Source organism: Passer domesticus, chromosome 16, assembly GCF_036417665.1.
Source record: "Passer domesticus isolate bPasDom1 chromosome 16, bPasDom1.hap1, whole genome shotgun sequence".
NCBI classification, from domain to species: Eukaryota; Metazoa; Chordata; class Aves; order Passeriformes; family Passeridae; genus Passer; species Passer domesticus.
Window position 1 is genome coordinate 11,699,079 of NC_087489.1, and position 26,202 is coordinate 11,725,280.

At 45.1% G+C, this 26,202-nt stretch overlaps 1 protein-coding gene across 2 annotated transcripts in view; it reads right to left on the reverse strand.

Annotated features, from left to right (window-relative positions):
- Positions 1–26,202, reverse strand: part of PHACTR3 (phosphatase and actin regulator 3) — a 99,593-nt gene that overhangs the window by 16,824 nt on the left and 56,567 nt on the right. For both annotated transcript variants that reach the window (XM_064391049.1, XM_064391050.1), the window contains exons 4-8: positions 25,524–25,706; positions 20,922–21,125; positions 16,969–17,230; positions 15,758–16,005; positions 12,025–12,178 (exon numbers count right to left, since the gene is read on the reverse strand). In XM_064391049.1, coding sequence (XP_064247119.1) covers positions 12,025–12,178; positions 15,758–16,005; positions 16,969–17,230; positions 20,922–21,125; positions 25,524–25,706 — 1,051 coding nt within the window. The remainder of the gene's footprint in view (positions 1–12,024; positions 12,179–15,757; positions 16,006–16,968; positions 17,231–20,921; positions 21,126–25,523; positions 25,707–26,202) is intronic.

Below are 26,202 nucleotides of genomic sequence, written 5' to 3' on the forward strand. Positions count from 1 at the left end.
AGCTAAAAATAGCTCAGCAAGGCAAAGTGCTAAAAGAACACACTCTTCAAATAACAGAGCGAGTGGTGCAGCTCCCAGTGCCCCTCCTCTGCTGAAGGCTGAGGAGAGCTTCAGGCTGGGTATAAAATGGGTTTTGGAGGGTCTTCCAGCAGAAAGAAACCAAGTGCTGAGTATGACCTGGTCACATTGTGCAGGTCACTGAAAATGGTTAATAACATTTCATTGTAAAGCAAGAGATTTTCTTTCTTTTTTCCCCCCTTTCTTTTTTCTCCTGAAACAGGAATGGAACTCTGTGTTCCCACAGAACAAAAAAGCAAAAAGCAGTGCTACATATCTTCTGCTGAAGTGATACTAAAATCTACTCTGATAGCAACTTCATGAGCAGCAGGAGGGAGTCTGAAATAAGCAGCAGACAGAGGCAAATTTCAGCTCAGTGAGAGACTTTCCTGTCCTAGTGACAGTTGCATACTCCTGGGTGCTTGCTGGGTTATGATTAAAAAAATAAGAAAAGGGGGGGCGGGGGGGGGAAGAAGGTAAGAAAATAAAAAAGTTACATTTTGACTTCACTGTCTGACCAATCCCTAATTCAATGTTTGTGCCTGTTCTCCTCCAGGGAGGCTGGAACTGGCTTGTCAGCCACCTTAGTGCCCTGCACAAAATGAAATGTCTGTATGTTCGTGACTCAATTTCCTGGGAAGCCAGGAGTGCAGTTCCAGCCATGGCAGTCAGTGAGGACAGGGACAGGATGACAGAGACATGTCACTTCTGTCTGTAGCCATTTCAGAGTTACTGTCCATGGATGGAAGTGTCCCAGTGTGTCCTGGCCTCAGCTGGGATGCTCAGGGCTGCACTAAGATCCTGCAGTACTGTGCACTTAATCCATAAACTGCTGCCCCCACAACAGATGCCACTGCAATGTGCAGCTGTGGGATTTGGGTCACTGGAAGAAACCACAGCTGGATTTGCAGAGAGCAGACAAAGTATTGGTGTGTGTGGGCTGTCAGCTGTGTGTCAATCTTCCTTCCCCCTTCACTGGATGCAAAAGGATTTGTGAGTGACCCTTCTTGCCATGGGTGGGAGCTGCTGGGAATTTCCCCACGAGGTGTCAACTCTGGAGAACATCCTTCCCTGTCACCTGGAGGTGCATTCCAAGGACCCTTTGGCAATTTGCTAAGTCTGGGAGGTGACAAATAAACCTCTGCAAGGTGTCTTTGCAGTGAGGATTTACCCCAGAGCTGGGGTATGGAGCTGTGAACCTCCTAACCCAGCAGCTCCAGGCAGGAGGGGACATGCTGTGACACTTCTTGCAAACCCTTTGTAGTGACAGGTTTGCTGCCAAGGAGCAGCTTTCTGAATTACTGAAGTAAATCAAGGCAAATGCAGTACTCTCTGAGTACTTTGTGTAATCCCTGAAGGAAAAACCTAAATGACAGCAATTTGTGGAGCTGCAGCTGCTGCTGGGACAGCCAGGCCCTGCTGGGAGCTGTGTGTGGCTGCACAGCTGCTCCCAGGCTGCAGGAACCTGGCTGGGAACGCTCCCCTGGCAAGGCAAGCACCTTCCTGTTCTCGCCTGTCACTCACCCACACAGCTCTGCAAAGGATGGGATATCCCTGCCTGCAGACAGCATTTCACCATCTGCTGTACTACTTTTTGTTCCTCTTGTGCACACTTTTGCTGGCCCAGCATTTTCCAGGGCAGTCAGACCAACAGCTTGGCCTCACACTGTTACCAACCTCAGCTGGCCAGAGCCACAGCAGCCTTTGCCCACAGCAGGCTTTGAATCCTGCTCTTTACTGCACTCTTATTTGCTTTTAATATTTTGCTTCTTTCAAAATTTCTCTTGAGGTTATCTGTTGGCTTTTCAATGCAAAGAGTGTTCCTGCTCTCAGTGCAGAGTGAAATGAGAAATTCCATTGACAGTTCAAATATGTGGCCCAGAAAGTCTGTAGGAGTGTGAGTCCCCTGGTCTCAATAATCATCAGTTTTGTCGTGCTTTCACCAGCAGCTCTCACAGTGCTCTGCAAAGCTGGTCTGTGTGGTTATATCTGTTGTACAGATTAGGAGAATGTGGCAAACTGTCTTGTCTGAAAAACCAGATTTGCACCCCCTCTGGGAATTTTTTCACTTCCCTCTGCAAGTGGTATTTCAGTAATTCTGTTTTCCTTTGTTTTTTAAATTGGACAGGATGAGGAGTATGACTTGTCACTTGATGCCACTTCAACACTGAGCACTGCAGACAGGCTAATTTACAGGAAAATACAGGCAGGATTTGAGAATTAAAATGTCATCCTCATATTCTGCCTACTCTTCCCCAGAGCCTTCTGGGACCCTCCCTAACTTCGTTTAGGATCCTGTGTTTAGCTATGGTCACAAAAATCCAAATAGAATTTGCTGGCAAATTTCATGTGGAACAAAATATTCTGATCTTCTGAAAACTAAATAAAATGCAAGAATTCAATTATGTAACGTCATGTTTGGAAGTTACAGCCGTGATTTGTTGTGGTACAACACGAACTGTCACTGCCAAGGCTCAAGGCTGCCACACAAAACCTTTGGGAGTGCTCTCAGGGAAGGATCCCCTGGTGCCACCTCCGTGGCTGTCCTCAGAGCTGTTCCCTGCCTGAGGAGGGACTGCCGGTGGGGAAGGGCAGGCAGAGCTGTGGGAGCTGGCAGTGGCTCCCAAGCTCAGTCAGGCCCTGGCTCTGTGCACACACCTCCCTCAGAGCCATTTTCCTGCCTTTTGCAGCTGCTCTGTCCCTGCATTGCAGGGCTGGGTCTCTCCCCCACCAAAACTCCCAGCTGACCCCGAGCCTCCTGCTCCCATCACCCTGGGCCTGAGCTTGGCATTTCCACACACATCATTCATTCATTCATTCATTCCCTGTTACCTTTTTCCTTCATGGTGTAAACAGGCTGATAAAGGGATTTCTGTAAGCGTAACTGCACAACACCCATAAATAAAACTTCCCTTACCACATCAGTCCTGGTTTGTTTAACCTTCTCTTGAGAAGGAGGATTTTTTCCCCAGCTGGGTGGTATTTGGAAGTGCTGCAGCCACTCCCAGGGATGATTATAACAAGGCTGCAGTGTAGCCTGGCCAGAATATGGCTTTTGCAGACACCCTCAAATTAGGCTGATCTCTGTGCAACAGGCCAGCTGCTTTCTGCAGAGACTGCTGAGAGGGCCTGGCTTTAATTTTTTTTTAACATAATTTCTGAAAAACTAATGAAGTATTAATTCATTCAGAATTTAATTTGCTTAATGAATATGATCATCTCAAGCAAATGACACTGGTGGTTGAGCTGTGAGCCATGTTGGTTTTGAGAGGTTTTTTTTTCCTGCAGTGAGGCACTCAGGTTTTATTCTGCTCTTTGTTTCTTGCCTGTATGCAGTATAGCTTTATGAAAGCAAAGTGACTGGCACATCTTTGCAGAACAATGGACTAACTAGATTGCAGTACCTATTTCTAATGTGATATAAGACTCAGATTTTGCCAACTTGCTGGTTCTTGTTTCCCAGTTGCCTTGATACCCTCTGCATAAGTGGACTTTGAACAGGAGGAGGTCCTCAACCTCCAAAAGTGTGGTCCATTTCTTCTTAATTTAATTGGATAAAACCATGAGCATGGATTAATAAACCTAGGAGTGCTTGATTTTGTTTGCTTGCTTTTTGGTGTGTTGTATGTGAGAGCTAAAAGAAAAGATAAAAAATAAGAGTGCTTTCCAGGAAAAAAAAAAAACAAAACACTCTCCAGAGTCTGGGGAGGTCAAGGAAGTGTGCTGGCCATTTGGATGAGTTAATTATCCTGAAAAACAGATACTGAAGGAAGCTTGCAGTACTCTGGCTGACTCAAGTAGCTCTCAAGACCTGGTTATACAGCTGCAGCTTTCCAGCTGGGTACAGGCAATGGAATCAGAGATTTAGCTAGAGCCATGCTTTAATAATTGATACAATTGCACATCATCTATTGAGGAAAATCAGTGACCTTCTGTTCTGACCTGTTTTCTCTCCTTCCCCCACTTCCTGTTTTCTAAATATTTATTTCTTTCATTTTTTTTTCCCCTCTCACCTTCTCTGAAGTTATTTCAAAAACACAGGAACTGTGCTAGACTGACCCAGTTTTTTCCATATGAAAGCAGCAAGCCCAAGCCTGTGATTCCTGGAGGAATTGAAATCCTGAATGAACCAGGCTACAGAAGTTGTGCTCGGAGCTGCAGGAGGAGGGAACTGTAGTAACTCACAGAATCTGGTGAACCAGAAACTGCAGGGTATGAATTACAGATTCCTTGGATCACATGTGCTGAGACAGTTTTCTTGGAAGAGAGCCCAAAATTATGATCAAGTTCTTCATGGGAAAGCACAGGTGATTCATAGGAGAACCCTCCCCATAAAGCAGGGATAGCTCAGTGCTGTGCCCAGGGACAGTGAGTGCAGCTGTGGCTCTGCACACTAAGGAGCTTTTTCTTCTCCAAACCAAGCCACATTTCAGATTTTGTGGGAGAGGTGACCATTTAGGAATTCTGCAGGCAATCCACTGCAACAGTCATGGTGACACTCACTGATGTCCAGTCTGCCTATAAATTTGGTTTTATAAATTCAAAAGGCAAGTGGGAGGAGAACCAACACAACATCCAAACTTTACCCCTCTCTTTTGTTCTCAAATGCTTTGAAGTGACACATCTGAAATGGATGTGTTATAAAAAAAAGCAGCCAAACCCCTTTCTGGCTGAGACTGTGCTTATACAGTTCACAGCCTTTCAGATACACACTGTCCATCCCATCTGGCTTCTGTTCCAGCTAAGTGAAATAAATGCTTGGCTTTAAGTACAGAAAACATTTTTCCTAAATTTCATTAATAGATCTAACCCAAAAAAAGGTAATCCTAAATGCTCTCAGTGACACAGTGACCATGCCATACAAAGTGAGGGCTGGCACTGTGAATGCCTGAACCCCTCCCTGCCCAACCCTTGGGTTATCAGGAGCTCACAAGTGTTCCAGCACCTTGTTCTGGTCAGCTTTTCATCCCACAACAGCACAAATCACTGTGACAACCAGAGCAGCTTACTTTGGTGTCTATCGATTAAGCTCTGCAAATTAAATTAAAGTAATTTCTTTCTGTAATTACTTTTACTGCAGACTCACATGAGCTCAAGGACCTGAATCATAATCCAGTGTAAGGTGAAGCATTACAGAGCATTACTGGCATTTTATGCATTTCCTCTTTGCTTTGTGACTGCTTGTCTTACCACGGGGGTAGAGCTCAGATCTTCAGGCGTGGGGAGGTGCCCAATTTCTGGGAAAGGAGCTGAGCTGAGCATGAGCTGCTGGTAGTGGGTGGGCTGGCAGGGCAAAACAAGTGCACTGCTTTCTTCCCAAAAAAGGCTTTTTCCTTATTCAATAACACTTGCTTAAGCAGTTTTTCTGCAAGTTTATTTATGTGATTATGCTCCTCTGTGATACTTACAGCTCTCTGCACTGTGATTTTTTTATTTCTAGTTTCACTTGTGCCACTTATGTCAGATCTATTCGAGGAATTGACTCTGTGTCCCAGAAAAGGCCCTGTATATTCCTATCTGTGTTTCCACCTGCTGCTCTGCTCTTCTCTTGCCTGCTGTGCTCTGACCTGCTGCCCTTGCCTTCACTGTGCTGTGGAAAACAGGTTTGATTAGGAATTCCCAGCACTGGAGCCAAGCAAGTAGAAGAGAGCAGTGGAAGGAGATAGTGTCTTCCCAGAAGACAATCTTTAATCAGCTGTGCCCCAGGAATTTGGAACTTCATGTTGTTGCCTGGCAGAATTTACTGCCTCTGCAGTGACATTGCCTCGTGTTTGCACAAATACTCCCCATTTTCAGCAGGAGGTGAATGCTGAATCCTCAGCAACACAGGCCTGCACTGGGAGCACCTCTGGGACGTGTGCTTGTGCTCAAACCAGGAAATAACCCAGGACAGAGGCAACCATGGTTCAACCCTTTATAAATGAATTAGTGTGTTCAACAATTCTTGCCAGATGAGCTGTGGGCTGGTCTGAGACAGCAAATTGCTCATTCTGGTTCAGCTGCAGATCAAGACTCTTGCCCAGAGCTGGCTGGGTGCTTCATAATTAATTGTACAAGTGCTGCTGAAGCAAGGAAGCACCTCTGGTTCAAGGGCTGCTGTCCAGAGGGGCTGGTATGATTACACACTCAGGGAGCTTGGCAAGTAAACCCGACCAAGGGATTGGTGTTAGTGAGGCTGGTTCTATTCCTGGAGTTCAATAGCTGAAAGGGAACAAACCTTTCTCAGCCCTTCAGACAAGAGGATAGCATCGTCAAGGTACAGCATGTACAGATGCACTCAAACCTCTCCAATGTTTTATTTGAACTGCACTGCATCTCCCCTGGACTTGAAAAGCCATGTAAACAAGAGGCTGAACTTACTCATTGCTTGGAGACCTTAATGACAATTTAGTCTTCTCCCTCTCCTCCTGATTTTTACCCTTGAAGGCTGTCTCAGGAACTCTGGCAGAGGCACTAACCCCCAGCCCCTGGCCAGGCCAGTGCTGTCACTGTGTTAACAGCAGGGTTTCCAGCTGTGTGCCACTGCCTGACACCAAGGAAGAGCATAGGGAATATTCAGGCCTTGGAGTCTGGACTTCTTAATCCTGGAGGCAGCACCAAAAAAAAAAAAAAATCTCAGCTTCACTGGTACCTCCTCCATTCTTCCTACTGCTCCCCCCTCCATCCCTCCCAACATCTTTCTTTTCCATAGCCTCACAACCAGAGTCTGTAACTGAAAAGGGCCAAAGCATTAAAAAAATCCCAAATCCTCCCCGAGCACTTGAGTGCTGTGCACACTTCTAGTAAAATCCTGCAGCCATGAGCAGGTCTGACAGCAGCCTCCAGCTGCATCACATCTTGCTGGAGCAGAGTGAGGAGACAGGAGACTCCCTTGGCTCCCCACGCCCACAGAATTCAATTGCAATTCTATATTTAGCTCCTGTCTGCTGTGAGGAGCTGAGCCTTGCACACACGCCCACGCTGAGCCCACTGGGTTATTTTTAGCATCAGCGAGATGCTTACCTGGATGGTTCCTGCCCAGTAATGAAATGCATTAAATTGTACACAGCTAATTAGTGCTGACAGCTGATCTGCTCTTTGTACCTGCCCCCCTGCCTTCCTGTCTCTGGGATGAATCTGTGTCAAGTCTTCCCAGCCTTCTGAAATTAGGGCAGTTCCCTGGTTTTTAGTGCAGTGACTGGGATCTGGAGCACATCTGGAGAGTCATCAAAAAAACCTTGCTAATCCCCAGGTGAGCTTAGGTTTGGCATCTCCTAAACTTCTGCATTAGGACTACCAGTAGGCTGTACATGTACCCACTTACCACTTTTTTTGGTCAATCTAAACAAAATGTTCCCCAAAGTTCTGTGCCTTCAGCCCAGTTCCCTGCTGAGTGTCTCAGTGTGAAGGGCTGATGGCTTTTCAGTGAACACAGCTGCCCTGAGACATTTCTGTGGAGAAGTGGCACTGGATGTGCTGTCCTTGGGAAAAATGGCACAGCTTTTGTGCTGTCAGTAGGTGAAACTCTCTTTGTGAGTGCTCTATGCTGAGCCGTGGTGATGTTTTGCTTTTAGGCTGCCAGTCTGAAGTGCTTTTTGCTTGGCATTGTTCTGTTTCCAGCAGCACTGTGAACTTCACAATCTGTTACTTGAGGGACAAACCAGGGTCTCATCTGGGTGTGCTTTTAGCTACATCTGCAGTTCCTGGGTGAGTCAACTCGAAAATGCTTCTCCAGGAACCTCAGGGCAGCACCACACCTACAGATTCCAGATGTAGGAACAACTGAATAAAGATGCCTCCTCTTCACTTCTTGTTGCCAGGAACCCTGGCCACAAGAAGTTGCCAGGTCCAGCATCATCCACTTCCCCAAGCCAATGTTTTCAATGTGGTAAAGATCAGCTTTAGGTGCTCAAGTTTTGGTTCCTCTCTGTGTTCAAAAACCCTTTGTTCTTCCTGTCTGACTCCTCTGCCCACGTTTCTGTATTTAATTCCTGTCCCCATCATCTTCTAAGTGCCACTTCATGCATCGTGTGTACTTGTACAAATACAAGAGCAGGCGAAGCAGTACATGAAATGAATATTACAACTATAATCTTTTCAAGGAATTTGTATTTTCATTGAGACATTAAGTTATACTGGAGTGTCTTTAACTGTGGTTACATTCTCAAGAAGCACAAGCCACCCAGGCACTTCAAGCATCAACTTTCTAAGCAGCCAGATATCAAATTTAATTAAACAACCTTTTCCTGAGTCACCCTTCAGTCTAGCAAGTGTTTCACTCCCCCAGGTTTCAGCTGAAACCCCTTCTAGAACAAAGCGTGTCTGTGAGACAGGAAGCAGATATTGCAAACAATCGTACTTGCAAATGTCTTTTCTGCCTCGTGACACAAAGAGCTCTCAATTCACTGAATCCCACTGAGTGTTTATTATCTGTGCTCTGAACACACAATAATGGAACCAGGACCTGTTGGGAGCCCTGTTGCCAAATGCACAGTAGAGTATTCCAAGAGTTCACCATGCTCTGGGCCACTGGGGATGTGTGCATTAGTAAGAGAAGCACTACAGCATAGGGAAAACTGGAATACTGCCATTTTGGAGGGAAGGAGGAGGGAAAAGTGCATGTTTCCACGGCAACAAGTGGTAGATGAAATTGGCTGCGAGCACGAAATACAGGAAATACACTTTTCAGAAGCAGCGATGCACATAAATGAATCCTGGAATCTCTCTTCACGCCACTGTCAGTCAATAATAAATCTGAAGTTGGTAGATTTGCACTGCTGTAAAAGTAGAATTTGTCTCAAAATACAGAATTTCCCAGTCTCTCTTTTGAGATGGAAGGAGTGGGAAGGTGAAGGAAAACAGGGGTTTTAGCTTTGACTTCATAAACTCCCATCAGAGTGATAGCAGAGTAGCTTTTCTCAGCAGGTACACAGCTGCTGTTGAAGTGTGTTACAACCAGAACCACTTAAGTAATACAGTGGTTTTGAGAGGATGCTCTTCTTTTGTCTCCTCATTTTTAAAGCTACATAAACACCATTATTTGGTGTATTTTGCACATTATCTATGTCACTACATCTTTCCCTGCAGAGTACAGAGCAAGGCTGTGTTAGCTGTGGGGCTGAGGCAATTTGCTAGACAGCTACAGACCATCAAACACCTGCAACTGTGCTGAAAAATATCGACCCTGTTAACAACTGCCTGGTTATGTGCCATTCTTATGCAGTCAGCCATTGAATAACCACTTGCTAATCTGTCCAGAGATCATTCTTTGTGCTAAACACAGATCTATAGCCTGATGGTACACGTGGATTTGCTGTTATCTAAGTGCTGCTATCACAGCAGCAGTGCTGCTCTTTTCTGCACAGGTAGTAGCAAAGCCCTGGAGAGAACAGATATTTCTACTGGATCCCATCTCCCAGACACTTCCCACCCCAGCACTACCTTCCTTAGCTATAAACCCAAGTTGTCACACAGAGACTGTGCTGCACAAGTACCAGTGAAATGAATGAATGCAAACACCTCAAAAGCTCATCCAAGAATTTCACTCTTCCCAGTCTGGTTTCATTTCCACACCACAGCCAGGCTCTGCTCTGTGTGAGCTCTTTGTGGGGTGAGTCCTAGTCAGAAACTCCAAAGGGATATCTCTAGGGCTTTGGCTCTTTGGCCTTTGCCAGAATTCACTTTTACTTTGTTGGCTGGCTATTGGGTTTTTTGGACACCCACTTGCTTTTCCTGGTGTAAATATTTTCTTGCATTCATCCACCACCTGAAGTTGTTTGCACGATCATGTTCTATTCTGGTGGATGAGTTAAGAGCTGAGCTGAGCTCTGCCAGCACATATGTGCTGGAAGTTGTGTGGGAGACTGCTCCCAATCTGTTTTGCCTTTTTTCCTGGCTATTCCAGCAATCTCCGTGCCGTCTGTTCCCCGAAATGCGCTCAATCCTCCACGTTCCAGGAAGAAGGAACCAAATTAAGGCCTGACTTCCAACACTTGGAACAAAGATGGCTTTTAGCCATCCTCTAGACATCACCAGTGACACTGATGGCTGCACCCCAGATTGCTGCATGAGATCACAGCAGGCAGGGGAGGCTCCCTTAGCTGCATTCACTTACACAGAGCAAATTTCCTGCTCCCTGGTGGTGGCCAGCCCCTGTCACCTGTCCAGCAGTGTCCTCTGCAAGTCCTTGTACTGACATTTGACTCTAGGGGTGCATTCCTCACATTGCTTTAGTCTCAATATTAAGCAAGACAAATGGTAAATGAAAACAAGGGATAAGGGCTGTAGTTACAGCACCTGAAGCTGCAATTCCATCAGACCTTTCACACTAAGAGAAGTCAGGCAGGGCTGAAAAGAGATGTGACCTTGCAGGCATTTCAGCAGTAGGAGATGGGGCTGGGTATGAAAATCTTCTCATTCAGTGAATATTTTGTGATGGTTGAATTGGTTTTAAGGATGCAGTAGGGTGGAAACCATTTTTTGTGTATTTTAAAGCAATCAAATTAGGCTCTTGATGTATTAAGAGATCTCATGAGTTATCAAATGGCTGAAATAATGGAATTAATAATATTGAGCTGCAATGTGAAGTATTTTCCTGAAGTGCATGCACAAAGCTTGCAAGGTCAGGGTGATCAAGGCCCATCTTTTCTTCCTTAAGTGATGGGTGTTAATGGGACACACCTCTGATCTGCTCTGCCTGTAACTCTTGGGACTCAGTGTGCATTGGAGGGGGATCTTTTCTGCTTGTCTGGATGTACATCTTTTCTGTGGCAGGGTGTGCCACCTGCACTGAGTTGTGCAGCCCCTGGCACAAAGCACTGCTCCCCTTTGGGTGCCAAGTGCTGCTGTGCAGCCACTGGGACTGGAGGGACCATAACTCCATCTCTGCTGTCGCAGGGGCACCATGAAGGGCACCCAAACCCTCCTCTGTGTTCCCTCAGCAGCTGCCTCCTTAGCTGAGGGCAGCAGTGGTGATGGCAGAGATGTTCTCCTCCATAAACTCTGGTCCATTAGGACTCATGCTCTGATCCACACATTTGTTCTCATTCCCTGTCCCCAGAGGTAAAGTTTAATCAAAAGCATGCACATGAATGAGTTAGTCTAAATATCAATAAATGTTTCTTTCAGGAGAGGCTTGAGATATTTAATATTTAATAAGCCTTGAAAATGAATTTCTGTTCATGTTTCCTAATTTGATTCCAAGCATTTTGGTGGTGAGCAGCGCTCGCTGTCCCTGTGTGGGCAGCACAGCACAGATTATTTAACAATCCACTTTGTCTCCTCTAAAATATTCATGTTTGCAGATATCCAAATGCAGCCCTTAAAAAAGCACACACAAAACCCAAATGGTGCAGTCTGAGCCTCCCAGTTTCCTTGAGCCTTTGCTTTAGGCTGCACACCACAGTGATGCTGTTTCTCTCACAGCTCTCCCCTGTTGCCCTGGTTACTGATCAAGCCAGAGCATCCCCGCTGTGCCTGCAGCTGGACTCACACAGGCACCTTCCCCAGGTGAGGGCAATGCTGCTTCCCCCTGAAGGCACCAGTGCAGCCACCAGTGCAGCAGCTTTCCCTTGGGCAAGTCAATGTGCAGCTCTAACAATTGCCTTTATGCTCACATTCAGTCGAGCTGACAAAGCCAAATCTGGTTGATAAATAATTATACTACTATTTTTGTTAAAGCACTGGGTTTTCTGGAGGACCTCCAAATCTCGACTGCAGCAGCAGAGCTGCAGGTAGATTTGGCAGGATTTTGTCTCCCAAATTGACTTCTGTCTTGTTTTCCCTTGAAATCCAGGCAATCCTGACTGAAGGGGGAGTTAATATTTTTTTCTCCTGTGGCTGACTGACAGCAGAGAATGTGCTGGATTGGTTTGTGGATGGTTCCCTGTAGGCAAAGGACCTGGGGTGGGTGGCAGTGCCTCTGACAGGGCTCAGAGGATGCTCCATTGTAAAGGGAGGCTCCTCCCTCTTCTCATTCACAACACTTACTTTGAGAGTTTCATTTCAATTTGCTGCCGGATTTCCTGTCTTTCCTCATCTGTTCTCCTTGGGAAAATATTCCTGTCTTCCAGCTCCTGCTTACTTGGTCTGTTCCGTAGCTTCACTGCCAGCAGTTCTTTCTTGCATTTTCTTGGCAAAGTACCTGGGAAATGCATTGAAAGGAAAGTTATTAGAAAGGCAGCTCCTGGGGATGGAACAGGAACTTCTGGAGAGCAGGAATGGCACAGAGTGACAGTGATCTGTGTGGTGCTGTGCAAGGAGCAGTTGTACGCATTATTGTCACAAAGCAGCTGAGAAGGGCTCAGACACAAAACTACTGCAAATGCAGAGGGAAAATATTCCTCAGGGCATGCGGAACTGCAGTTAAATCTTTGTTTCATCTTGGGAGCACGGTGTGTAATAGGAGGTTAATTTGTTTTGGTTCCTTTTTGCTTTAAAGGGTTTGGGTTTTTTTAAAATTTAATGCTTCACCTTTTCTAGAGAAGGTCACCTCATCTTTAAAGAAAATGACATTTAATTGGTATTTTTGTTTGGCATTTGAGATAGGATTAAAGTATATTTTTTAAAGGATGCTCTGGAGGTTGGCAAGATTCTAAATCCTAAATAGGTTCTCATTCCCAGATACTGGGATTTTATTTGCTAGGGATCTGTGGACCTCCTTTTTTATTATCACTACTGATCTCAAATTTCTTTATGCAGAGGGAGGAGTCTGTACAGCCTCTTTTCCACATTTACCTGTTGGAAAGAGTGGAGCAGAGTAATTTTGGTCTCTTTCTGTGAGCAGTGAAAAATCTCTTGGTAGTTGCATTGATCTAAAGTTAAACTTTTCAGAAACCATAATCAGCTCAAAGCCCCTTTCTGAAGCCTAAAAAGCTGTGCCCTTATTTAGCACCTTCCTTGAAACGCTCTCACAGTCTGTTACAAGCATTAATTAAATTAAACCACACAGCCCTGTCTGAAATAGCAGATATACATTTAACAGATGGGTAGGGAAGTGAAATGATTTGGCTGCTACCACACAGAGCCTTCTGCTAACTGAATATCTGACTCCATCGGGAGCACTTGGCTCACAAAGCCACAGACTTGGGACTCTGACAGGGTTTCTCACCACGCTGGGAGTGGGTGCAGAGGAACCAACAGAATTCCTGCTGGAAATAACCTGAAAGACATTTGGGGCTAGAAGACTCCTGGGAATCCCTGCACGCATTCCCAGCTTCACCTGAGTATGTCAGAGAAGTCACAGGAGGAGTTTGGCCATGTCAGGAGGTTTCTGTGACAAGGAGCTCTGTGTGCCCACGGGAGCTGCAGCACTGGCCAGTGCAGAGTGTCCAGGGCAGGGCACCTTGGGGGCATGGAAAGTGATATAATCAATAGGATTTCTGTCATTGACTTCAAAGGAAGTGGGGTCAAAATCCGAATTAACAGTGTCAGCTCCCTCTGTCAATCAAAGGTGGAGTGTTGATAATGAAACATCATTAAACAGGTTAAAATGCATGTATACATGCAAAATGTATATTTTAAAAAACAATAAGTGCACATGAATAAAACAAAACTAAAGAACAAAGAGAAAATAAAGCCCCAAGCTATACTTCTCCACATCCATTTTCAGCACCCTGAGACAAATTCCTTCCTGGTCACTACCTCAGTAGAAACTGAACCTGCAAACACTCTTATTTAAGTATTCTTTTTCTAAGGGTTCTTTTTCTAGTCAGTCAGGCACATTCAGTGACAGTCTGCCCCCTGACCATCTATCTCAGGCAGTATCTTGGCTGGATTGTTTCGTGATTTATCACACCTCAGCTAGGTCAAAAAGGAATGCTTGGGAAATTCACACCCTTTTCATGTTCAGGTTGCAGGTTCCTGCAAAAACTCCCTGTTTCAATTCAGTTGAATCATTGCATTTAATTTCCTGTATGTTTACTGTTCTTTTTATCATATTCACTGTTCTATCAATCAAAAAGCAAATCCTAAGACTCCCTGATGTTGGACAAACCTTGATTGCACCAGTTATCAGTTGTGAGCTATGTTCTAGTAATGTTGTTTTTTAAGGCCATCTTGCATTGTGTTTTCAGAGGTTTCAAATAATGATTTATTGAGTAGGAATAGAAAACCAAAGCATAATTCCCCACTTTTTCCAGACTTATGTGACCTGTCTGTACCTCCTTATAGCCCCAGGGCTGTGCACTGTGCCCCGTGGTGGTGGCAGTGACAAGACTAGGGACAGGACAGGGATTGTAAAGCAGCTCAGCATTAATGGATAGTTTTACTCCCTAACTTGGAAACCAGCCCAGATTTCTTCAAACCAGAAGGAATCTGGAGATGTTTAGGGAATTATTCTGGTGCTGTCCCTGGGAACACTGGCACCAGCAGCGCCTCCACACCAGAAATGGCTTGGGAATGTCCCAGCTTGCTCTGGGACATCAGTGAGAGCTCAGCATCCTCTGTCCCAAGCAGCACTGCTGCTGCAGCCACAATAATGCCAAAATATCTTTAAATGGGTTTTTCTCATAGGTTTTAGGGTTTAATAGGTTTTTCTCAGGTGAACTCAGCCACTCCCAGTACACCAGCACTATCCTTCAACTGCAGGAATTTTCCAAAACTCGAGCACTTATTGTGGAAAGCCCAGAGCTGCTTCTAGATATCACTGAAACTTGTACAATATCCAGTGCCCTCCTATCATCATAATAATGAATAATTATTTCTTAAATATAGAGAGATTTACCTTCAACAGTTAAATACTCAGATTTGGTTTTGCTCGTTGGGAATAATGTGTGGGTTTTTGCCTGTCTGCCTTTAGCTCTTAGGATTTTTATCAAAAGAGGCCACTTTTACACACAGCCAGAAAAAAAACAGAACTTAAAAGGTGTTTGTCATGTTTTCAGCTATCCCTAAATGCACAGCAATTAGGCAAGGGACTCTTTTCTTTTGCCTTACCTCAGGAGTCTGTTCTGTTACTTGATGTCTTAAGACACAGCAGCAGAACCCATGTCCTGTCTGCTGGCTCATGCTTTCAAAGACACCTTTTAAAATTCATCTTTCATCTGCTATAACAATTTTTTTTTGATAAATTGTTCTCTGCCTGCCTTCTTTTAATGCATTCATGAAGAGAGTGAAGGATTCATTTCAGATTGAATCTGTCTTGCTAACATGGAAAACATTAAAAGCCTTGAATGAGAAATTTTCTAACGAGAGCTGATTATTTTGCCAAAGCTCACTTAAATAATTGCACAGGATTATAAAATGCATTCCCCATATGCCTCAAGAATGAGTGAAATGGACCAGATGGAGAGAAACTTTATTCTTTAAGACGTTTTCTCTACATGTTTGTCCTTCCTAGATTGACTGGCCTCTATCACTTTTCCATGTACCATCACTGCATGGAATGATAGTCCTGAAATTCCAGCCATGCCAGCACTGGCACAGGGTGTGCAGAAAGCTCTGGCTGCTCATGGGGGGTGTCTGGGAGTGCTGCTGTTCATACAGAGCAGCCCAAGGGTGCACCAGTAACTGAGAGGATAAAACACAGTGATGCAGCTCAGTGTGCAACACCAGGACAGTCACAATCACTGTGACTCCAATTTAACTTCAGCTTTTCACCAGGGTTCCTTCAAAAAGCTGATGTGACAGTAGAGGAATTCACCCTTCCCAATATTTTCTGCTGCCTTTAGAGCATTCCCTTGTTTGTGAGAGTGTATCTTTGTAACACAGCGACTGTGCTTACCAGAAATAACAGAGTCGTTCAGAACTTCCTCATCCTGATAAAAAACAGACTCTTCCTTGAGCTCTGAGTTCATGATCATGTTTTCTTTGTTCTCATCTGACTCTTTAACTGAGTTCCTCTTGTTTTCTGAGTCACTGCCATAACTCAGTGAGTTCTCCCTCTCTTTGTTGCGCTCCATGCTTGACGTTCTCGAGGGACGGACATCCACCCTTTTTTTTGGAGAGCCTTTGCTTTCTCTTCCATGGAAGCTAGGGGTGGAAGAAGCACAGCCCAGATTTTACCAAGATTGTTTTATTGCTGCAGTAGAAACTTACATGAGAATGAGAAAAACGTCCTGTAGCTCATAAAGGGCAGGGCAGGGAGTTCAGCATGGACCAACACAGGATGGCATTTTCAAGTTGAGAATGGCTAATGTGGATCTACTTTCCTGTCTGCCATTAAAATAAGACATGGAGGGGTGGTGAATAATGTTTTTCTTTGACATATCTGACAAGATACACTGCAGTGATCAAAAACCCCACAACAACACGTCCTTCTAATGTAAAACATGCATGGCATGAAATATGACCATTCATATGATATTGTATGATCATGACAGAGGTTTAACAGGGCCTGGAAATTACATCATGTGAGTCTGTTCCCTGGGGCAGTAGTTTTTAGGGAACTGAGAAATGCTACCAACTTTACTCCCAAGCTCTGGGATGGCAGAGGTTATCTCTGTTCTCCTCAGATACACAGGATAATGAAACCCAGATTCAGCACCCAGTGTACTCCCACAAACACATCTGTATTAAAAATGGATCTTGTATGTGCTCCTGTGTCAGCCAAGGGACACAGAAATTGCATCATTTCTCATGTGTAGGGAGTACTTGGAGCAGGATTTGCCTTTGCTACTCTAACTTGGTATCTTGTGGGACAGATTTTCTTTTGCAGTAGATCAAGGATTATCGCCTGATTCTACCTGTTTGGAAACGTATTCCTGCACCACAGCAGCCTCCTTATAAAGGAAGAACATACAATGAAATAGCTGCCAAATGAGTCACTTTAACCAGGGATGTTTGTTCCAAGCAGTGACACCACGAGGAAGGCAAACCCAAGCTGCAGCAGCAATTAAAACACTAACAACAGGAATAGGAAGAACATTTTCCAAGAAAAATGAAGCGGTGGGATGAGTGTCCTCATGCAGCCCTGTGCCTGCAGGCTGTAGGTACCTGTCCTGCCGGTGTTTGGTGGCCAGAGCCCTGTGGAGTTCTTCAATGACTCTGCTGGGAGGTAAAGGCAGATGAACGGCAGCCAGGTGAGGGGAACCGGTGGGCGTTGTTACCTGGCCTCTGCCATGGGGCTCGCAGCTTTTCTGGCCAGAGGGGTGGAAGAGGGCAGCTTGTCCTGAGATTTGGGAGGAACCCACAATGACATAGTTCTTCAGGATGGTGGAAGGAGGAGATTTCATGGCTGGATCGTCCATTTCGCTTCCTGCGTCAAAACACAAGAGGGGAAGAGGTTGTGCAATGCTTTTTTGGTATTGGTTTTTTTTGCACAGCGTCTGCACTGAACTTAATTTGTTGTATTGAACAGAGGATAAATGGTGATGTTTTGCTCTTGCTGTGAGGTAACTGGCTGAGTAACTGAGTTCAAAAGGCTCTTGCTGCACCACTCCAGATCTTTAATCTAGCAAAACAGATGCCTCTTCACTTCTTCTCTTTCTCACAGGATCAGATTCTCCTTTTTCCCAGCCCACCACTGCATTTTTGCTTGCACACTGTTGCTCCTCTCCACCAAAAGCTTGGGCTGTGGTGGCTTTCCAATCTAGCATTTTCTCTGCTGGACTCTGGCAGACTGTGTTAAAATTTATGCCCTGTGGTTCTGAGTCTGGACAAAATGTACCAGTGTCTATTAGCTGCTCCTCTGTGATTGCACAGCCCAGACCTCTGTCTTTCATATGCCCGTGGAGAAAATGCCAAAATCATTATAATATGAGGATAATGTTTGCATAACAAAACTTGCAAGCAAATGACATCCAAATGAAAGATGGGGTACTGAGCACTAACAAGAAAAAAAGAAGGGTGTGGCAATCTAATCTCATTTTAGCCCCAGATTCAGCTATTTTCTATGCAATGTAAGCCTTTTGTCTGAAATTAGAGTTACACATTTAGACTGACTTATACATTTCCTAGTATTTGAGTCTGAGGCACAGCGGACATTTCCCTGGTTGTAAATTTGGTGTCTTCACACAACATCCCTTAGGATAACTGAACATCTGCCCTGAAAAAGATGCTGATTTGTTTTTCTGTTCTCCTCTTCCCCTTTCCCCTCCCCTGTATCCGTGTCCCACGCCTCTGGCACATGCAGATGTTTACACCATGTGGGTGGATAAAGGCAATTCGAGCTCCTCATCCCAGAGTATTTCTTGTCCCTTGTTGCCACCTAGTGCTTCACACAGGAATTTAAACTGGCTCAGCTTGCTCAGCTTTGGTACAAACATGCTTTCGCAGATTTTTCCCTTTTTTCCCCTCTTACTTTTGAGATAAATCCTTCAATTCATAGCAGAGAAAAACTTCTGCTCAGGCCAGGATTGTCCTGTAACAAGGACTTGGTTCCAGTTAGCGGGGTAACTTGCTAGAAAACTGGAGAGGGCAAAAAATACCATCTTCAGTTATTAAATATCTCCTGTCTGAACCAGCATCCTGCATAAGGGTTACCAAAAACATGCATTTTCTTAATTTTGCTTAAGAAGAGCTCCTGAAATCATAACCAAAGTCAAACACTGAAAATCTGAGTGTGGCAACACTAAGCCTGTTCTCTTTCTGTGTTTGTGGGGTGAGGAGGAGAGCATCCTTCAGTGAGGAGAGCTGCATCCACAATAAAATCTCTCTTGTTGTAAGGAAGGTCTAACATTACTTTTCATCTCTGGAGGTGTTTGTGCACATTTGTGTCCCTCCAGCCCAGGACCCTTAGCAATGTCATTGTTCATTTCTATTCAGACTAGCCCAGAACTTACCCTGTTTAAAATCTGGGAAATCTGAAGGCTCAGGGGCTGCAAGAGCCAGTGCCTGATGTGCAATGTGTGAGCCACCTTCCCAGCCCAGAGCTCCTCCTGCACTGCTCAGGGTTCTGCTCCCACCAGGAGACAGCCAAACTCTGCTGAGCAAAGCTGGGTTTGGCACTCAGGGAGGGTTTGATTCTGTGCTGCTGTAGAGATGGACAGATCATAAATCATAAATTGATTTCTGAGCAATTGCTGCCCACTGAATCGTGGCCTGAGGGGGTGGACAACGCCACCTCCTGAGCCACTTTATCTCTGCACACAGAGAGGATGTCTGTGTTTCCTCAGAGCAAGAAGCAGGGCTCAGCTCAACCTCAAAGCAGAGAAAGAGAAGACTTTGTTTTGTCTTTACACCAGCTTGTTCCTGGAAAAGGTCAATTTCATCCTCATTGCAGCTTTGGACAATATTGAGAATTTCCTGAGATCACACCTTATTTGTCCTAATGGCAGATGTTCAGTGAATAATCTTGCAAAGTGATGTCTTGGCACCTTGCCCTGTTCCTCCTCTCTCTGATTAATTGGTGCTTGATTTACTCCTCACTCCTCTGCTGACAGCATCCCTAGCATTGTTAAGGGAGGGGAAAAAACTAAACACAAAAGAGCTTTTCAGCCTCTTCATCTTCCTTTTCTTTCATAATTGCCCTTTCTCTCTCCCCACACTTTTGTATTTCCTCTCACTCACTGACGGTATTTGTGGTATTTGTTTAATTTTAACTTAGCACTGCCCCCACATCCCCACAAAAATAAACATGTATAATCACTACTGGAAAAGGGTCTAGAATTACTGGAGTCATTGAGAAAATTAAAAGTTGTTCTTGTGGAAGATGTAAATGAGAACTGAATAACAAAACTCAAAATATCTCAGATGCTACAGGAAATACTTAGGTTAAGCAGCAAAACATCTGAACTCTAAATGCTCTGAAGTGCTTGGTGGAGGTGTAATCTCTATACCCTGCGTGGGTCAGGTTTCCAAATACATCTGATGCCAAGCATGGCCTTCTCCTCAGCTGAGCAAAGGCAGGGGGCCCTGGGGCTGCCTGTTCCTCTTGCAGGGGGGAAGAGGAGCTCGAGCCTCACCCACAGCACAGGACAGTGAAATAACCTGAACAGCAGCTTCTGAGGAGCACTAAAACACCATTTTGAATCCAGCTCCCACTTGAGTTATTACAGCTTTTAAGCACAAAGTATGAATTGTTTCCATGGGAAACAAATACTTGTAATTTTCTTCAAAGAGACTGAAAACCTCAATATTTTCTCTAAGCCCCAGTGGTCAGGTCACAGAACCCCTCTGATGTTTTGTTTCCTGGTGACTTTGAAAACCTTGCTCATTGTGCCAGATGATGAGTGTGGATGCAAATCAGGGCTCACATAATGGCTGTCATTTAAAAGTCTAAATATCCAACAGGTCTGACATTTAGATGTGAGGACTTGATTTTCATTTGCAATAAGACCCTTTTAACTGCTTCTACCATATGTAGGGGCCCTGAAATTGGAACCAACTAAAATCATTCTCATTTTAGCACCTTTTCTGCAGTGCCAGAATGTTGAGAAATGTAACAACATTGGCAATACATTAGAAAACCAGGCCCAGGGGAATTGCTTTTGGAAACGTTCAATAAAGTCTGGCACAGAGGATTGCCAGGTGTATCACTCTTCAGAGCAGATTTCATAGCTCTAGTTTAGACCTGCCCTAGAGAGAAAACCCTTCAGACAGAAACCTCTGCAGAACCTTTGACCTGAACTAGATTTTGGCTGCTGTCCTGCTCTCCAGTGGGAGTCCAGGTAATGAAAACATTTAAATCTTCCTTGTGTTTTATGGCATATCAATATGAGCATGAGATTCAGCAGATGTTTGCAGTTGGTTCGATTTGTTTTATGTGCGTTTAGTGCTACAGACTCACAACAAATAACCCCCTGAGAGCTGCAGATAAATATGTGAAGTACAAATATCAGTGCATTGTTATCAGGCAGCCAGACATGGTCACTGCTCCTTCAGTGTAACTGAGTGATTCTCAGCAGTTTGGGGCATCAAAAAAGGCATGAGAAAAGGATTTGACAGTTCTGTGGAGGTGAACAACACATCAAGGATGGGGAAATCTTTACTGAGCAGTGATGACCGACCTGTTATGCTCTTGGTGATTTTGGAGATTGCCTTAGGTGGTGGAGCTGGGAGCAATGGAGGGCTGGGAAGCTGTGCTGGGTTTCTGTCTGTCTGCTTCTGGGGGGAATCTGTGGATTCAGGTACAAGTAAGGCTTGTGGACTGTCTTCAGATGCTGGCAGGCTGGCATCTTCCAGTTCTTCCGTGGGTGCTGAAGCTTTCTTGGCTAGTGGGAAGATGAGTAAGATTAATGGAACACGAAGTTAATAATGATAGGCCACGGGACAATGCCAGGAACATTCAGAAAAACTGAACACATGGCACACAGCTAGAAACACTTCTTTTCCACTGTGAAAGTAACTGTGTGAAACAGCCAACCAGCCAGGGCAGGTGAAGAATAAAACATACAAGGATGCTGAGGACATGTTAGTTTTGATGTTTCTGAGAAAACTGCTGTGCTTCCTTTACTTCCCTAAAGCCTTTTTGCCCCTTTTTTTTTAATAACAAGGATAGCAAGGCAAAGCAACTTTTGAGAACTGCAATGAATTTTCTTAGAGCACACAACTGTGGTGAAACAGTTCCTGGGTGAGCACTCTTCTGTCTAGGAACACACAGCCAAAGGGCAAGGAGTATCAAACCCAGAATACCACCTAAAAACTGACTTTCCAATAGTTGATGTGTGTTTTTATTTTCCTAATATAATTTTTATCTTATTTAATACATGATTTCAACTTGGTTCCTGAGTCTTCTGTACCTGATTCCAGAGCTGTTGAGCATTTCCTGAGGTTAAAGTTGATAACCAAAAAGACCCTGCCACAAAAAAAGATTTTCAATTGGATCTGAGCAGTTAAGAGTGGAACAGGCAATTGGTGAAGTACTTAAGAAAATAAATCAGTTTCCAAGACCCTGGTTTGAGATGGTGAAGCACTGCTCATTTCAGGACTGTCTCTGCAAGGATGGCAAAAGCACTTAGCTGTGAAAGTTAGTGCAGGCTGAATCACTGAGCAGTTCATCAAATTGACCAGGCTGTGATGAGGGCACAGGGGAATAGATCCAGAAAGGCATGAAGCTGAAGCAGGACACAGGTGGAATTTCAGTGATGAAGTCCAAATTTAGCATCCTTGAATTCTGCTCAGATACAGCTGCCCTGGCAGTGCCCAGACTCCCACAGAGCCTCTCTGCTGGGCTCTCACTGTCACACGTCCTGATCCCTGCCTGGGCAGCTGAGGGACCCACGGGAACCTGCAGGCTGACTCTGATCCAGCCACGGCCAGGCTCCCTCCAAAGTGCATTTCCAGCCACTCTGGGCTCAGCTGTAGCCATGAGGGTTATTTTTCCTACCCCAGAGGGGGAAGCACTCATCAAAATGGGGAGATCAGTGTTTAAATCTCTCAGAATCATAGGATAGTTTGTGTTGGAAGGAACCTTTAAAGGTATTTAGTCCAATCCCCTGAAATGAGCAGGGACATCTTCAACAAGATCAAATTGCTCAGAGTCCCATCCAACCTGACCTTGAATGTTTCCAGGGATGAAGCATCAACCACCTCTCTGGGCAGTGTATTCCAGTGTTTTACCACCTTTATTACAAAAGAATTCTTCCTTGTATTTAGCCTGAATCTTCCTTCTTTCATTTTAAAAACACTGCCCTGTGTTCTATCACAACAGGTCCTACCAAAAACTTTGTCTTCATCTATTTTATAAGCTCCCTTCAAGTACTGAAAGGCTGCAACAAGATCTCCCTGGAGCCTTCTTTTCTCCAGTCTGGCTGACCCCAGATCTCTCAGGAGAGGTGTTCCACACCTCTCATCCTTTTGGTGGCCCTCTGGACCTCCAACAGCTCCATGTCTTCCTGTGCTGGGGATCCAGAGCTGGGGTCATGCAGAACATGAGAGGGGTCCCCAAACTCCTGGGCAAATCCCACTCCTTTGGGCACTCTGGATTGTCTGACCAGAGCACCTTTCCCTCCAAACCATTCCAAGCCATCTCCCAAAATCTCACTGCAGTGGCACCCACAGCTGCTGCATCACAAATCTTTTCTTGGCTCAGTTTTGTCTTGTTGGGAATTCAAACTCTCTGTATTAATGAACATCCAGCAGCCTCGTGCTCAAGAGTGCGTGGGGAGGCACCAAGGCACTCAGGCAGTTGGAAACAATAGCATTGGCAAGATAATGACATTTAATTTGTTGACAAACAGATTAATGAGTGTGCCTAGAAGGGGAGGAATGAGTATTTATCATTCAAAAGAGACAGGAAAGAATAAATATGCATCATTACCAGGAGCTCTTGTGAAATTTGTCATGACAGGAGAGCTGCTGTATGGGATAGTTATGTGAATTACAGAAGGAAATAATTTTTTTTAAATGCACTTCTAGGGTAATGCCTTGTTCCAGGGTGACATCACTTGGGTGTTTGTGCCCATTGCACAGGAGACAAAATGTGTAATAGAGGAAGGGAAAAACAGAGTCACTAATGGGTTACATTAGTGAAAGATCAAGAGCCCCAGTAGATGTTAGGAGCTGGAGAGGAAAATGAGTCAGATTTGAGTGCATTCCCCTGAGAGGAGCAATGCTTTCCCTGGCAGTGGCTCCCCTGGAATCAGTGGCTGTCCCTGGGACAGGAGGGGCTGCTTGGCACAGCCACAGTGGCACTCCTGCTGCAGAGCAGGTGGGTCCCAAAGGCTCCCAGCCCCAGCCAGACTTTGTGGGTCCTGAACTCCACCCTGCTCTGAGCGTGGTGTCAGGCAGACCTGAGTCCTGAGCACACAAACCCATTAACAGATTTCATACTGCAGAGTGAATATTATCCTGCTGAAAGTATTCCAAGTGCTCAGCACTAGAATTATTCATGGAGTGCCACTTGTCAAAATGCCATCTCATTACCAGGTAGAAATCCTCCCCTTGGGACTGTCCCCCAGCCCACTGGCAAGGTTAGGTGAGGAAAACTGCCCTCTTTGTGCCCTGGCTGTTCTTTTGCTGTGTATTAACATGAACATGAAGTCTGCAAATTGTGTTTTCTCCTCTTCCCCTCCTTGGCCTTTATCCCACATCCTCAGGATGGCATAGAACACGTTGGGTATAAAGCAAATCCCTTTTGTTTCTACCTGGTCACTTATTGATGTGAATCTCTGGAAAGACACCCACTGCATTAGGCCTAGATTGAGCCCAAGGGCAAATGTTATAAAAAAATAGACATTATAATAAATTTAGCAGCATACTGTCAATTTTGAAGAGCTTTCCCACCCAATTAATTCCTTCAGGTGCACTCACTATAGACAGGAATTCTAGGATGTACAGACAGGGATAAATAAGCACATAAAACTAGATCAGCAATTATTATTTTGAAAGCCAGAGGCCACCAATAGGAGAGGCAGAAATACTTCCTACAAATTGGAGTCTCTCAGACAGGAGACAGGAGAATGTAATCCCACTGTTATTTTTTGTGGAACCTGGGAAAATGACACCTCAAAAAATGGAGGAAAAGAAATACAGAGGACAGGAGAGATTGTTTCAGGGAGACAATAAAAGGAACTAGGATTAGGGGAAAAGACCTAAGAAATTTGGATGATTTTGAAAGCTTCAATACACAATTTTGAACACACTGTAAGGTGAATTTGAAATCGCACTATGAGTTTACGCAGAGCCATAAGGTTCAACAGATGACATCTTATTAGTGTCATCCTTCCATGACAGTACGTCCCAATGGTAAGAATTACAAGTTCAGAAAGAAATTTCTTTAGTGATACAGAATTAAATGCTCTAGAGTAGAGAAAGAAGAAAAGAAACCTGTAATCTGGTCAAGATTCAATCTGGTTGTTGTAAGAACAGGAAGATGAGTGGGTTTTGCCTCAGCTGATGAGGGACTGATTTCCATTCTGAGGGTGGAAGCAACCAGGGGCTGGGACCCCCAGGAAAGCAGGGCCTGAAGGGGTGGGACAGAGAACAAAAGGCAGCCAGGGCAGATGGAGAAAGTGTAAAGATTGCCCAGAGGGCAGGAAGATCCATAATCACCACATGACAGTCCTCACAAACCAGGATAAAGCATTATCTCTGCAGCTTTGCATTTCTTGGTTGTCAGGAGGTGACTGGAGCCCTCCAGCTGCGGGGCTGTGCCTGGCTGCTCCCGTCCCCAGGCACGGCTGCCATGGACGAGCTCAGCAGAGCTGCACCAAAGGAGCCTGGCTTAGCTGATCTCTGCTCCTGGAATCAAAATTCACTGGTGGTTGCAGCATGCTGGGGACAGAGTGGTGACATGGACAGTGTGGGCTGTGTATTGGCATTGCTCTCCCGAGCCAGGACTAATAAATTCAGGCTTGGCACAGAAGTTTAAGAAATCTTTTCAAGAGAAGCTTATTTCATCTTCACAGCAGCCGCTGCTGATACCAAAGGGGCACCATGCCAAGACTGGATCATCTCATAATTCAACTAATCCAATCATGCCAAGCTTTGTGTAGTTCCTCAGCTTGGTAGAAGTCTCAAAAATCACTATTAAATACCAATTGCTAACGTAGTGTGGGGCTGGGCTGAACAAGGTGCTTTGACCTTTAATGCACTAACAAAGTAGACTCCTCAGCACAAATATTTTTATAACACTTCAGAGTTTTTTGAAGACGTTTTATATCCAATACCTGCATCTTCTTTCAGCTCATCCAAGTGCAGCTCCTCACCAAAGGAGGTCACATTCGTTGTGGCTGCTGTTGTGGTGTCCTGCTGCTCCTCCTCTGAGGTGAGTGCCTGGCATACGGCTGCTGGAGCCTCGCTCTGCGTCACCCTCGTGCCATCGTCACCAGTGCAGGCTTTGCCTTCAGTATCTGAAACAAATCATTTAATCTTAGCTAAACCATGAGCAGTGAAAGCTGAGCCCCCTCCTGCTATTCTCTTGAGAAGAGGGAGTCTTAAAGCTGCTTGTGCTCAGGAGACTGAGACTTTTCTTAGAGCAGCACCTGATCTCTGTGTTAACCACCTGTGATGCAAATCCTGTGGGCACCAGCCCACCTGGGCACAAAAACCCACTCAGGTTTCTCAAGGAGAAACCTATTTATGTGGGCATCCAGCTGCCTCAGCAAGTGGCCACTGTGCTCTGGAAGCAGCTGCCACGTGGAGATGAGCAATGGGCGATCAGAGGTCTCCAGGAGGAGGCAATTCCTTCCTTGCATGAGCAGAGCCTGTGGTGCAGCACATTCCCAGGTGGGTCTGACATGTCTGGGCTGTGCCAGGCTCTGTGCATGACCTGCTGCCATCCAGCCATGCTGGAGGAAGGAAAGGCTGCTCATATTCCTACCAAACTGCAGGATTTTAGCACAGTTT